Source organism: Xyrauchen texanus, chromosome 13, assembly GCF_025860055.1.
Source record: "Xyrauchen texanus isolate HMW12.3.18 chromosome 13, RBS_HiC_50CHRs, whole genome shotgun sequence".
Classification (NCBI taxonomy): Eukaryota; Metazoa; Chordata; class Actinopteri; order Cypriniformes; family Catostomidae; genus Xyrauchen; species Xyrauchen texanus.
In genome coordinates, this window is record NC_068288.1 from 658366 (window position 1) to 673071 (window position 14706).

General features: G+C 40.3%; 1 protein-coding gene across 1 annotated transcript in view; it reads left to right on the top strand.

The window, feature by feature from the left end:
• Positions 1-2863: 2863 nt before the first annotated feature.
• The window catches only part of LOC127654292 (uncharacterized), a 42410-nt gene continuing 30567 nt past the window's right edge, over positions 2864-14706 (top strand). Inside the window, exons 1-2 of the mRNA XM_052141417.1 lie at positions 2864-3136; positions 4157-4432. Coding sequence (XP_051997377.1) covers positions 3115-3136; positions 4157-4432 — 298 coding nt within the window. The 5' untranslated portion in view covers positions 2864-3114. The remainder of the gene's footprint in view (positions 3137-4156; positions 4433-14706) is intronic.

The following is a 14706-nucleotide window of genomic DNA, read 5'->3' on the forward strand; positions in this document are numbered from 1 at the left end:
CACTCTCAGTCTCTCTCTCACTCTCAGTCTCACTCTCAGTCTCTCAGTCTCAGTCTCTCACTCTCAGTCTCACTCTCAGTCTCACTCTCAGTCTCTCACTCTCAGTCTCACTCTCAGTCTCACTCTCAGTCTCTCACTCTCAGTCTCTCTCTCAGTCTCACTCTCAGTCTCTCAGTCTCACTCTCAGTCTCTCACTCTCAGTCTCACTCGCAGTCTCTCGCTCTCAGTTTCTCTCTCACTCTCTCTCACTCTTAGTCTCACTCTCAGTATCTCTCTCTCTTTCTCTCACTCTCAGTCTCTCTCTCACTCTCAGTCTCTCGCTCTCAGTCTCTCTCTCTCAGTCTCTCGCTCTCAGTCTCACTCTCAGTCTCTCTCTCTCAGTCTCACTCTCAGTCTCTCTCTCTCTTTCTCTCACTCTCAGTCTCTCACTCTCAGTCTCTCACTCTCAGTCTCTCACTCTCAGTCTCTCGCTCTCAGTCTCTCTCTCTCTCACTCAAATTCAAATTCAAATGAGCTTTATTGGCATGACTGTATACAGTGTACAATGTTGCCAAAGCAGTAATAAACACATTACAAACATAAAAACAACAACATGTATATACAATAAATGAGTAATAATGATAATAATAAACAAATAAAAATAAATACAAACGAAAAGGAAAAAAACAGAGAGCAATGAGGAAGGGAGGAGAAAAAGCAAAAAAAAAAAAAGTCAATTAAAATATGAGTTTGAATAGAGCTGTAATATGATGAGGGGTCAGTCTCTCGCCCTCATGTGATGACAGGACGACACATACTGCGCTGCCAGCTGAACACACTCGACTTTCTCTCCCATTAGATACGAGAGTTTGTCTAAGTTATTTATGTCCTGGAATTCAGGTAGAATATGAGCTATTTTTGTAAAGTGATTGTTTCTAATTGTCTCATATTTACTGCAGTGAGTGAGGAAGTGAAGTTCATCCTCCACAACTCCTTCAGTGCAGTGTGAACACAGTCTGTCCTCTCTGGGTCTCCGGTTCTGTCTATGTCGATCCGTCTCTACAGACAGACTGTGCTCACTCAGACGATACTTTGACAGTAGCTTTCTTTGTCCATAATCTTTAATATGGATCAAATATGGTGCCAATTTATAATCCGTCTTAATTCTGTGGAAGTAGTTTAATTTATGTACTTGTGTGACTTTGTGCTGCCAATCGTGAATGTATTCTTCCTGCGTTATTCTGTCTGTCTATTTCAGTTTGGCCAATCTGAACTGGATGGATGAATTTAGCTGATATTTTTCTACTAAATAGTGCATAGGGTCACTCTCTGGGTGTCCTGTCCTGTGTGTAAAGGCACAGTGATGGTAATTATCTGGAGGTGTGTCAGACAAATGGAACCAGAATTTAGCTGCTCTCTTCTGGATTTCAGTGAGGAGAGGGAACCGGCCCAGTTCTGCTCTACAGCCCAGATTCGGGGCACTTCTGTGAACTCCCAGGATGTTTTTACAGAATTCTAGGTGGAAAATTTCAACAGGGCTTTTGTCCCAAGATTCATAATTTAATTTATATTTGAGGCCCCAGATTTCACAGCCATATAGAAGTATAGGTTTGATGATGCTGTCGAAGACTTTCAGCCACAGTTTAATGGGGGTTGAATTTAAATAATGATTTTCTTATACTATAATATGTCCTACGGGCTTTGTCTGTCAGATCTTTTATTGCCAAATCAAACTGTCCTGAAGCAGAGATTGTAAGACCCAAATAATTATAGTGGTTGACATGATGAAGGATTCTTCCCCCGATTGTGAATATATATTTATTGCTCAAAATGCGATTTTTTTTCTGAAAGATCATGACTTTGGACTTCTCCATGTTTAATGGTAAAGCCCAATCTCTGCTATATGTTTCTAAAATGGAGAGACTTTTATGTAGTCCCTCTTCATTAGGGTTCTCAAAAAATGTTCTCAGTCTCTCTCTCTCTCTCTCACTCTCAGTCTCTCGCTCTCAGTCTCTCGCTCTCAGTCGCTCACTCTCAGTCTCTCGCTCTCAGTCTCTCTCTCACTCTCAGTCTCTCTCACTCTCAATCTCTCGCTCTCAGTCTCTCTCTCTCTCTCACTCTCAGTCTCTCGCTCTCAGTCTCTCACTCTCAGTCTCTCTCTCACTCTCAATCTCTCAGTCTCTTGCTCTCAGTCTCTCTCTCTCTCTCAGTCTCTCACTCTCAGTCTCTCACTCTGTCTCACTCTCAGTCACTCTCTCACTCTCTCTCACTCTTAGTCTCACCCTCAGTCTCTCTGTCTCTCACTCTCAGTCTCTCTCTCACTCTCAGTCTCTCGCTCTCAGTCTCTCTCTCTCTCACTCTCAGTCTCTCACTCTCAAGTCTCTCACTCTGTCTCACTCTCAGTCGCAGTCTCTCAGTCTCTCTCTCTCTCTCTCTCACACACACACACACACACACACACACACACACACACACACACACACACACACACACACACACACACACACACACACACACTATCTCTCTTTATTCCTCTCTTCCAGAAGCCTGGTGTTTTCAAGTAGCCGAAGTATTGCATTTTTTTATTTAAATCTTGTTCTGATTTGGTTGTGTGAAAGAAGCTCTTCACAAAATCTGTCACTCTCTTACTTTATCTATAATAGAAATGCCAGGCCAGGGGTCAACCAGGTGAAACTGTATGGTCTGCCATACCGATCTAAATGTGGCCTGCAAAACTTGCAACACATGCAAGAAAGAACAGCCACATAAGCCGAGGCTAGAAAAGAAACTAAAAAAATTTGATCAGAAGAGGGAGAGCTGGGTTCAAATGCAAAAAAAAAAATCGGACTACCTCTCATATTCAGGATGAAGCTGTGTTGTTGGTATGCAATTTCTTGTATTGTTTTTATGCAGGTTATTTTCCAAATGTTGCTAGATATATTTTTAAATAATATATGTTATTTTGTATGTGTGTCCTTGTATTTTTAGCTCGAAAAATTGCAGGCCCTGGGGTTAAGGTGGGTTTTACTTCTCTCCAAGCCTGGAAAAAAGCCAAACAATTGGGTGTCTGAGGTTTTGGCACCCCGCTGCCAGCTGAGTGAGACATCACATACATGCCTTGAACGAATTAAGGGCATGTATGATATTGTTATTCAAGGTAAGAATATTCTGTTATTTATTTAAAAAAATGTCCTGTATTTGATGCTGTCACAGCCTCACAGGTAAGCCTGTGGTTGCCTTCTCTTGACTAATAGATCATTCAGATTATCATTGATGGTTTTCGCTTACAACTAAAACTAAACTAATTGGGAGAGGTTAAAAGCTAAGCAGCTAGCTATTTAGCTGCTCACGTTTAAGTACCAATAAAATGACATTCATTTTATCTGCTTGGTTTTCATTTTAATCTTAAATAAAATAGAACGCACACACCAGGCAATCCAGTATATTTGGCTTTTATACTAAACCAAGCTTGAACTGTGATGGTGGATTAAAGAAATTACATGTCTTTTATAAACGCATGCAGATATGCTGCCTTTTTTCACTAAAACAGTGCCTGGCCCTAAACTTAGTGATCCATGCTCATTATAGATGTTGCAGATCAGGGCTCTACACTTTTTAGGTGGTGACACTAGTCCTAGCAGAGTAGCTGGTGCGATGAGCGCACTGGCGCCGTTTTATGGTGGCTTCCGTCACATCACCAAAGTGGATGCTGCACACTGGTGGTGGTTGAGGAGACCTCCTGATATGATTGTAAAGCGCTTTGGGTGTACAGTAGTACATATGAAAGTTCTAAATAAATGTGTCATTCTATTCTATTCTATTGAATTGAATTGGAAGACAATGTAATTAGCCATGCTATAATTTTAATTATAAAATTCCAGTAGAAAAAAATGGCACAATTGGTCATCCACCAGACTATCTCAAAACATCCATCACATGTCTTGAGAACATTCACCTATTAAATCAATACAGCTTAGGAAGAAGTAGTTTGATAGAACAGCACTTGTTAGGTCTATACACATCTCTTTTTGCTACTACGGCTGCAACTAACGATTATTTTTACTGTCGTTTTTTTTTTCTTGATTAATTGATTAGATGTTTGTTCTATAAAATGACTTTAAATTGTGAAAAAGGTTGATCGATGTTTTCTAAATAATTATGTACTTCTACAATGTAGGCTGGACCCCACATGTAATTGAAAGTTCATCAGCCCCAGTTGAACCCCCAACAGGACCACCAATGGTCATATCAAATCAGCAGGAAGCAGTGGCCCTGCTTAATCCCCCAACAGCTCCAACGGGACCTCCAGCAGCCCTTATTGGACCACCGAAGTCCCCAATTGGACAGTCAGTGTCCTCTTTAGCACCCTCGGTAAAGCAATCCCAGAACCTGGGGAAAAGACCCCACTCCCCAGAAGGACCTTCAGCAGCCTCCCCAGTTTCTTTTGAAAAAGGTAAGCATAAAAGGAGCTACAGTATATGAAGAGTATTGAAAATAATTTATAAGCCCCACAAAACCATACTCTTACTTTGTGTAATGTGAAACTGTAAACGAATTCAGAGTCCCGAAACATTTATTATTATTTAAAAAAAATAAACAGTTTTCAACATTGATAATAATAATAATAAAATATAGCTGCAAGCAGCGATGGCGGGCCCAAGCCGGTGGCACCGCCACCCCCGTGCCTTTAGGGTCGCTGCTGGCACCGCTACCCCCGTGCCTTTAGGGTCGCTGTGCACGATGGGCAATAACGTAACCTCGCTTTGACCGTCGAGAAGACGTGTGCTGTAGAGCTCGCATCAGCGTGGGCTCTGCAAAAGTGCGCATGGAGGGCACATATCAACCACAAAGTATGCGTGAGCACCCTTCCGATACCTAAAATGAAAAATGAGACACCCGGTCTCATGGAGTTAATGGACACACGAAATAAGTACACAAGACTGAAAATTCATATGAAGTGTGCCATTTGGGACAGGGCCTATGACCGTGAACCACAATAGTCACATCTATGAGGTAATTCAAATGTAGAATAATTTTTGATGTCATAGGTCAATATCTTTTGCAGCACTTAAACGTGTTAATCCAGAAGGCCAGTATTTATACGGAGGTCTCTGAACAGGTTTATTAATGTAATTATAATTTACGCACTGCTGAAGTTTCATCGAGATCAGTTAATGTATGCAGAAGTTATAACACACTTCCTTGCTTTTATGCTGCCTTTATGTGCTTTTTGGAGCTTCAAAGTTCGTTTTCAATGTGTTCCACATTCAAACCAAAATATCTGACTTTCTGTTGGTCTGTTTGTTCACTTGAGACATAAGAAGGTGATTTCAAAGCTTTTTGAAAGTGACACACTTCCTTCTGCCAGTTGGTGGCGCTATAACTTTGACTCACAATAGTCACATCCATGTGACACACTGCTGAAGTTTCATCGAGATCAGTTAATGTATGCAGAAGTTATAACACACTTCCTTGCTTTAATGCTACCTTTATGTGCTTTTTGGAGCTTCAAAGTTCATTTGCTATGTGTTCCACATTCAAACCAAAATATCTGACTGTCTGTTGGTCGGAGCTAATGACTGTAAATTAGAAAGTTGTTCGGCTCGATGAGAACAATATACACGCCGAGTTTTGTAACTATAGATAGAACTAACTAAGTTATAACACACTTTGTGTCCTTTTTAGTCATAAATTCTTTTCCTCGCCACGGCCAAAACGTTCGAGATATCAAACATCCGTCCGCAATGTAGCATCCTCAATGTCTTGACTTCATGCTGACTGAGTTTGGTGGCGATTGGATTAATTCTCTATGAGGAATATATATAAATCCAGAGCATGTGTTTCCAAACAACCCATAATAGCCGACTTCCTGTTGGGCTGGCATAAAACTTAGAGCACGAAAGTTGTTCGGCCCGATGAGATCTAGAAGTGTACCGAAGTTTCATATTATTACATGCAAGCATGTTTGATATATGGACAAGTGTTCGAATCCCATTCCAGGTGTCGCTGTCGAGCCCCCTGCCACACCCGGGTACCAGCTTCAGCCCGGCCCTGATGGCCGCGGGTTCTGACCCTTGTGCAAAGTTTCAAGAGTTTTCGAGCATGTTAAGGGCCCCAAAAGTCCCAGAAACCTTGAAAAACAATCAAACAATCAAAAAGCAAATCTCACCCAACAGAGAACCCCCCCACACACACACAAAAAATTTGGCAGGGCCATTCTGTCTGTCAGAGAGACACAGAGAGAAAAAACACTGAACGGGAGGGGTCACTCAGAGAGAGAAAAATTGAAAGAAATCCACATTCAAACCACAATATCTGACTTTCTGTTGGTCGGAGCTAATGACTGTAAATTAGAAAGTTGTTCGGCTTGATGAGAACAATATACACGCCGAGTTTTGTAACTGTAGATAGAACTAACTAAGTTATAACACACTTCATGTGTCCATTTTAGTCCTAAATCAATTTCCTCGCCACGGCCAAACCGTTCGAGATATCAAAAATCCGTCCGAATGTAGCATCCTTAATGTCTTGATTTCATGCCGACCGAGTTTGGTGGCGATTGGATTCATTCTCTAGGAGGAATATATATAATTCCAGAGCATGTGTTTCCAAACAACCCATAATAGCCGACTTCCTGTTGGGCTGGCGTAAAACTTAGAGCACGAAAGTTGTTTGGCCCGATGAGATCTACAAGAGTACCGAGTTTCATATCATTACATGCAAGCATGTTTGATATATGGACAAGTGTTCGAATCCCATTCCAGGGGGCGCTGTCGAGCCCCCCTGCCACGCCCGGGTACCATCTTCGGTCCGACCCTGATGGCCGCAGGGTCAGTGAGAGAGGGAGAGAAAATTCTCCAAAAACATCCACATTCAAACCAAAATAGCTGACTTTCTGTTGGTCTGAGCTAATGACTGTAAATTAGAAAGTTGTCTGGCTCGATGAGAGCAATATAATTACTGAGTTTTGTGACTGTGGGTCAAAGTGTAAAGCAACCCCCCCACTTTTGTCAAAAGGTGGCGCTACTGAGCCCCTGCACCACGCCTGTTTCTGAAACTTTGCACGTCTACTGGCTAATAAATGTGATGTGTCTGTTAGCGTAGTTATCTTGTGCTGGAGGCGGTCATATGCAAACGCTGTTACGTCACTTCTAACCGACACGTCACTTCTAACCATGAATCCAGAACGAGCTGTATTTTGAGCTTGATTAAATAAATGATTCGTTTAGAATGGGGAGGCCGTCTTAAAATATTAAACTTGCAGGACGTTTTAATGATACAAAGACCTCTTATATACCAAAAGATCAAGGCAAATTTGGTTTCTCATGTCATGACCCCTTTAAGATATCAATAATCCTTTCACACGTCTACATCTGCCGTGTGTTTACATTATACACATAAAGTTTTAAGTAAATCGGGTAAAAATAAGAGGGTGATTTCAAAGCATTTTGAAAGTGACACACTTCCTTCTGCCAGTTGTTGGCGCTATAACTTTGACTCACAATAGTCACATCCATGCGATCGGCCTCTTACAGCAAACACACTGCTGAAGTTTCATCGAGATCAATTAATGTATGCAGAAGTTGTAACACACTTCCTGTTTCTCTTTTCGTGCCATCATTTCGTTTCCTCGCCATGGCCAAACCGTTCGAGATATCAAAAATCCATTGACCAATTTTTCATCCTCAATGTCTTGACTTCATGCTGACCGAGTTTCGTGGCGATTGGTGGAATTCTCTAGCAGGAGTATTTCACATTCCATTGTATGCGTTTTCCAAAAAACCCTAAATAGACGATTTCCAGTTGGCCTGAGGTAAAAAGTAAAAGTATGAAGGATATATGAAATGATGAGATCTATATGTGTACCAAGTTTCATATTATTACATGCAAGCGTGTTTGATTTATGGACCAAGTTTTCGGACCCTGTTCCAGGGGGCGCTGTCGAGCCCCCCTGCCACACCCGGGTACCAGCTTCAGCCCGGCCCTAATAGCCGCGGGTTCTGACCCGTGTGCAAAGTTTCAAGAGTTTTTGAGCATGTTAAGAGCCCCAAAAGTGCCCCAATAGTCGTAAAAAAATAATAATAATAATAATAATAAATATAGCTGCGAGCAGCGATGGCGGGCCCAAGCCGGTGGCACCGCCACCCCCTGTGCCTTTAGGGTTGCTGTGCATGATGGGCAATAACGTAACCTCGCTTTGACTGTCGAGAAGATGTGTGCTGTAGAGCTTGCTCTGCAGAAGTGCGCATCGAGGGCACATATCGACCACAAAGTATGCGTGAGCACCCTTCCGATACCTAAAATGAAAAATGAGACACCCTACGGTCTCATGGAGTTAATGGACACATGGAATAAGTACACAAGACTGAAAATTCACATGAAGTGTGCCATTTGGGACAGGGCCTATGACCGTGAACCACAATTGTCACATCTATGAGATAATTCAAATGTAGAATAATTTTTGATGTCATAGGATGTCATAGGTCAATATCTTTTGCAGCACTTAAATGTGTTAATCCAGAAGGCCAGTATTTATCTGGAGGTCTTTGTACAGGTTTATCAATGTAATTATAATTTACGCTTATGTGTTCCTATGATATGCAATGGAAGTACATTTTTATGTTTAACATGGGTGTATTCACAATACATAGCATACGATATAATATCTTAAGATTATTTATCATTATGTTAAGTACATCACACAAATGTGACTGTATTCACCTGTAATGTCTCCAATAAGTACAGTATATTGGCCTGTATGGCCATGATATATTGCCTTAGCTAGACTTTAGCTAACCTATTACATTAGCTAGTAGCTCATGAGTCATGAATGTTAGCAAGACACAAGTTAACTATATTTGCTTTTGGCTAATTAGCTGTATAGTCGAGGCACTGTACACGACGCGGAGGGAGGGAGGGAGGGAGGGCGGGCATCGACAAAATCTCATCTACCGACCTGATGTTTTGATTTCTTATTTAATAAATATATTTGTTTGACAGGGAAGCTGTGCGCAAACAGGAATATATATATAAATTTATTTATTAAAAAAATAAAAATAAACACCCCAGAAAAAAGGGCACTTTCTCTCGAGGAAGAAAAAGGGCAGGTGCTCAAGCCCCCTATGATGTCTATGTGTGCACGTGCCTGAGGGTGAGTAAATGATGAGAGAAATATATTTTTGGGGTAAACTCATTTTATTTGAAAGACTATCTAGGTACATAATAACACTGCATTGCTGTGACTGTTTATACATTTCAAAATGTACAAGCTCACACTTTAAATGGTCAGTGCTTTGATTTTTAAATCATTAAAATAGCAACAGATCAGAGAAAAAAATGGAGATTGAGTGATTATTTTTACATTTTACATGCCATTCAAAAACGTGGCATTTTACAGCGTAAGAGAGAAATTAAAAAACTTAAAATAATACCATTTGTACTTTTCAATGACTTGGGATGTCTATGTTCAGGGCGAAGGCTAAATTGTTACTGTCTCTTTAAGAGGGTTTTATCGCATGTTACGATATTCAAGGCACAGTTCAGTTTAATCTTTTGAGAACTGAGAAGTATCATTATTTTCGTTTTGTGCCGTGCTTGTTGCATCTGTATTCATTGTGAGATGATAAAATACAGACTGCGTGAATGGCTGATTTTGTTCACTTGAATTTTGTGACGTGTTTCAGAAAGATTATCGCGAAGACAGAGACAGCGCAGCCGGTTTATTTTCTTTATTTTACAAAAGCACAAGGTTTTGTTGTTATTTTAAGTGTACACAAATAAAAGTACGACTTTCATAGTTTGTGATGATGTATTAAATGTATCAGTATGGGCACAAATAACGCAGTATTTTGTTTAAGTTGTTTCCGCTGTTTCGAGAGAAAAATATAGCAGGACGTCATCTAGAATAATGCCAGAATTTAATATAATTATACCAGATTTCTTTCTCAACTGTTTGTTCACTTGAGACATAACAGACTCCTCAATATATCATGTATTTTTACACTTTGTTGTATGAAATTGTACGTTCAGACGCAAGCAGCAGGCGTTCGAGCGAGCGTTAGACACGACGCGGCTCGATCGCTGTGTCACTCAATCTGCTCGCAAACATGTATTTGAGTTGTTTTCACATTTGTTTAGTTGAATAGTGTAAAATCGCTTGAATGTTCAAACAGGCAAACATTGTATACAACCGACAAACCTTCGTGAAGATGCGAGCAAAAATAATCTGTCAGACATAGAGCTGTCACGATAACTACTTTTTGTTGTGCGATATATTGCACATAAATTAATTGCGATAAACGATATTATTGTAATTTTCAGACCATTTTATGCCACTGATTACATAATGACAATATAATAGCATAATAATGCAAGTACACTGTTTCAAAGAACAAAGAACATTTTATTCTTATTCTATTCAATATTTAGACATTGTGAAATGTGAAAAAATATATCCCAAATAAATAAAACAAGTAAATAAATACACTTTCGTTAACAAAAAAGTGCAAGGTATCAAGAACTAGATCAAAACAAAGTAGGCTAATATGTCAATTTAAACTTTTAAAGTGTCTCACACAAAGGCACAGATGCATCAACAGGACATTTCTGCTGCCAGATTAGTTTTTTAATTGTTAGGCAGATTCCGAGAAAGGAACACCAACATGTTTACCTTGTGGGGCTTAAGGCAGGATCTTACTGGGGTAACAATGTTACCAGCTGTGCTAAACAGTCTTTCTTATAGCGAGTTACGCTATCCGTGAGTGTGCGCCATTTCACGCTGTCACGTTTATATTTGCACTGTCGGGAAAAGGCATCTGCAACTGATAACTGTCTGGAAGAAGGCCCCTCTCCAACTCCAGCTGCAGTTGTTGTTCCCAGGTTGAAAAACTGGGTGGGATGGTTATGTTTTAGGTGCGATTTTAAGTTTGTTGTGTTGCCTCTTTACGCTGCTACTGTTTTAAAACACAGTCGACATACCGGCTCGTTCACGTTAATTAGCTCTCCTCTCTCGTTCGGCTTAAAGCCAAAATGTTCCCACACCGGAGCTGAAGATTGCGGCTTTGAAATCAATTCCATGTTGGACTCGTTCTTCCTAACTGGCTCGCTGAAGATGTCACGAAACAGAACACTTTAAAATGCAGTTGGTTCACGCCTTCTCTTCACCTGACGGTGTCCGCTCTCTCTCTCTCTCTGTGTGTGTGTGTGTGTGTGTGTGTGTGTGGACACGCTGCCTGAGCCCCGCCTCCGACACAGAGTGCAGACAAGATGACAGAGGCAGCGCGATCAACTAAAATGTTGGTGACATTCATTTTAATGTAAAAATGAATCTGATTATTATTTTTAATAATAAAACAAATTATCAGTTGCAATATATCGCGGCACCAAAAATGATCGCGCTCATTTACATATATCGTGCGATAAGTCGATATATTGACTATCGCGACAGCTCTAGTCAGACAACCCTAAAACAACATCATACTCGGATCTTGATACGTTAGGATCGATAAGCCCATCCCTACTTTCTTTAGACATATGTTTCATGTGTTGGTTTTAATAAAGACTCGGAGTACTCATAAAACTCACAGAACGAAATATGCGTCACACTTTACTGCGTTCTCAACAACATGTACACAAGTCTTCTTCATACGTTAAAACAACGAGAATACAGAAAATAGGCTTAGAACTCCACCTAGTGGTTATATTATAGAATTAAAGGAGAAATTACATGAGACAGCTTTATAACTGAAATGGCTTTAACTGAAATAGACTAAAGTTTAATATAACTATTCTGATAAGTGTATATTTCCAACATCATGTTTGTGTTATCCGTTTCTGTAAGTTTTTGTGACGTGTTTCAGAAAGATAATCGCTTAGACAGAGCGATAGTTTATTTTCATCTTAACCGGACATTGATCACTGCAATAATTCATAATTCAGTATATTGATACCCGATTTCTTTATCAACTGTTTGTTCAATTGAGACATAAGAGGGTGATTTCAAAGCATTTTGAAAGTGACACACTTCCTTCTGCCAGTTGGTGGCGCTATAACTTTGACTCACAATAGTCACATCCATGCGACCGGCCTCTTCCCGCGAACACACTGCTGAAGTTTCATCGAGATCAGTTAATGTATGCAGAAGTTATAACAAAACTTCCTTGCTTTTATGCACCCTTTATGTGCTTTTTGGAGCTTCAAAGTTAATTTGTAATGTGTTCCACATTCAAACCAAAATATCTGACTTTCTGTTGCTCTGTTTGTTCACTTGAGACATAAGAGGGTGATTTCAAAGCATTTTGAAAGTGACACACTTCCTTCTGCCAGTTGGTGGCGCTATAACTTTGACTCACAATAGTCACATCCATGTGACACACTGCTGAAGTTTCATCGAGATCAGTTAATGTATGCAGAAGTTATAACACACTTCCTTGCTATTTGCTCCCTTCATATGCTACCTTTATGGGGTTTTTGGAGCTTCAAAGTTTCCTTTGCAATGTGTTCCACATTCAAACCAAAATATCTGACTTTCTGTTGGTCGGAGCTAATGACTGTAAATTAGAAAGTTGTCCGGCTCGATGAGAACAATATAATTCCTGAGTTTTGTGACTCTAGGTCGAAGTATAAAACCAATACCCCACTTTTGTCAACAGGTGGCGCTACTGAGCCCCTGCACCACGCATCAAAAAAGAATATTCAACTTTGAAGCGCTGCCACGACCACAGTATTTAAGATATCAATAATCCTTTCACACGTCTACATCTGCCGTGTGTTTACATTATACACATAAAGTTTTAAGTAAATCGGGTAAAAATAAGAGTGTGATTTCAAAGCATTTTGAAAGTGACACACTTCCTTCTGCCAGTTGGTGGCGCTATAACTTGGAATCACAATAGTCACATCCATGCGATCGGCCTCTTCCAGCGATCACACTGCTGCGGTTTCATCGAGATCAATTAATGTATGCAGAAGTTATAACACATTTCCTGTTTCACTTTTCGCGCCATAATTTCGTTTCCTCGCCACGGCCAAACCGTTCGAGATATCAAAAATCCGCCGGCAGTTTTTCATCCTCAATGTCTTGACTTCATGCTGACCGAGTTTCGTGGCGATTGGTGGAATTCTCTAGGAGGAGTATTTCACATTCCATTGCATGTGTTTTCCAAAGAACCCTAAATAGACGATTTCCTGTTGGGCTGAGGTAAAAAGTAAAAGTATGAAGGATATATGAAACGATGAGATCTATATGTGTACCGAGTTTCATATTATTACATGCAAGCGGGTTTGATTTATGGACCAAGTTTTCGGACCCTGTTTCAGGGGGCGCCGTCGAGCCCCCCTGCCACGCCCGGGTACCAGCTTCAGACCGGCCCTAATGGCCGCGGGTTCTGACCAGTGTGCAAAGTTTCAAGAGTTTTTGAGCACGTTAAGAGCCCCAAAAGTGCCCCAATAGTCGTAAAAAAAATAATAATAAATATAGCTGCAAGCAGCGATGGCGGGCCCAAGCCGGTGGCACCGCCACCCCCGTGCCTTTAGGGTCGCTGTGCACGATGGGCAATAACGTAACCTTGCTTTGACCGTCGAGTAGAAGATGTGTGCTGTAGAGCTTGCATCAGTGTGGGCTCTGCAAAAGTGCGCATCGAGGGCACATATCAACCACAAAGTATGCAAGAATATGTAACGAGGCACACGTGCCAGGTCTTGTGTGTCACACTTGTATAAGGTTCAATATAATTCGATATGGGCCAACTGATCAGAAGATAAGGAGCGGCTACTGGAGAGAGGGAAACAACACAGCAGGTAGGTGAAAACCAAGAGCTTTTTTTTACTGGTTGGAATCTTGTATTCGTTGAAGAAATTCTTAATTGCAATTTGTCTGGAGCATGTAAATCTCAATACTGTAATTTGACAACATACAATGTATGATAATGCTTACAATCAAATCTCTTTTTTGAAATTCCAGGAAGTTGGACTCATCAACTCAAACAAATCAACTCAATTGACAACAGTTGTCATATACTTTGTATGAAAATGAAATAATAAAATGAAACTTGGAAAACTCAGACTCAGTTTGGTTATGACCCAATAACATTTTTAGAAACAATAAACAATGTTCTCAAAACAACATATTGCAACTTAATAACTCAAATCACTCTTTCAATTTAAAATGTAACAGTCTTTTCAGCCAAATGAATCAAATGTTCAAAATCCACTGAATTGATTCAGTTAGTGTCAGTTCAGAGTCAAATGACTCGGATCAAAAGAGTTTTTGACTCTTTAGAATCGTTCAGTTCAGAATCGATGTCTCTCCGTTCAAAGCTCGAGGAAAAATATGCAAAAACAAAGTCTCGGTCCAATTTGTCCGAAAACAAAAAGGTTTCTCATACCAGTTTCGATGAGTTCAAGATCAAAGTTCAATCAAATGGTCTCCGTGGGTGGCTCGCCTTTTACATACGCTCATATGCGTTGCACGTATCCAGGATGTTGATCACAATTTCTCGGAAGAAACAAAAATACAACAAAAAAAAAAAACAGCCATGCAAAACACAAGGCAGAACAATAATTAATCTTCCATTCAAACACTTTCATCAACAAATATCATGTATACACTTCAAACAACGCATTAACTCAATATCTTGACACTTACACACAACATTGTCACTTTTCATCGACTCGTTTGCATCTTCACACGTGATTAGCTTTAGCCCAACGTGCAAATTAACACTAGCT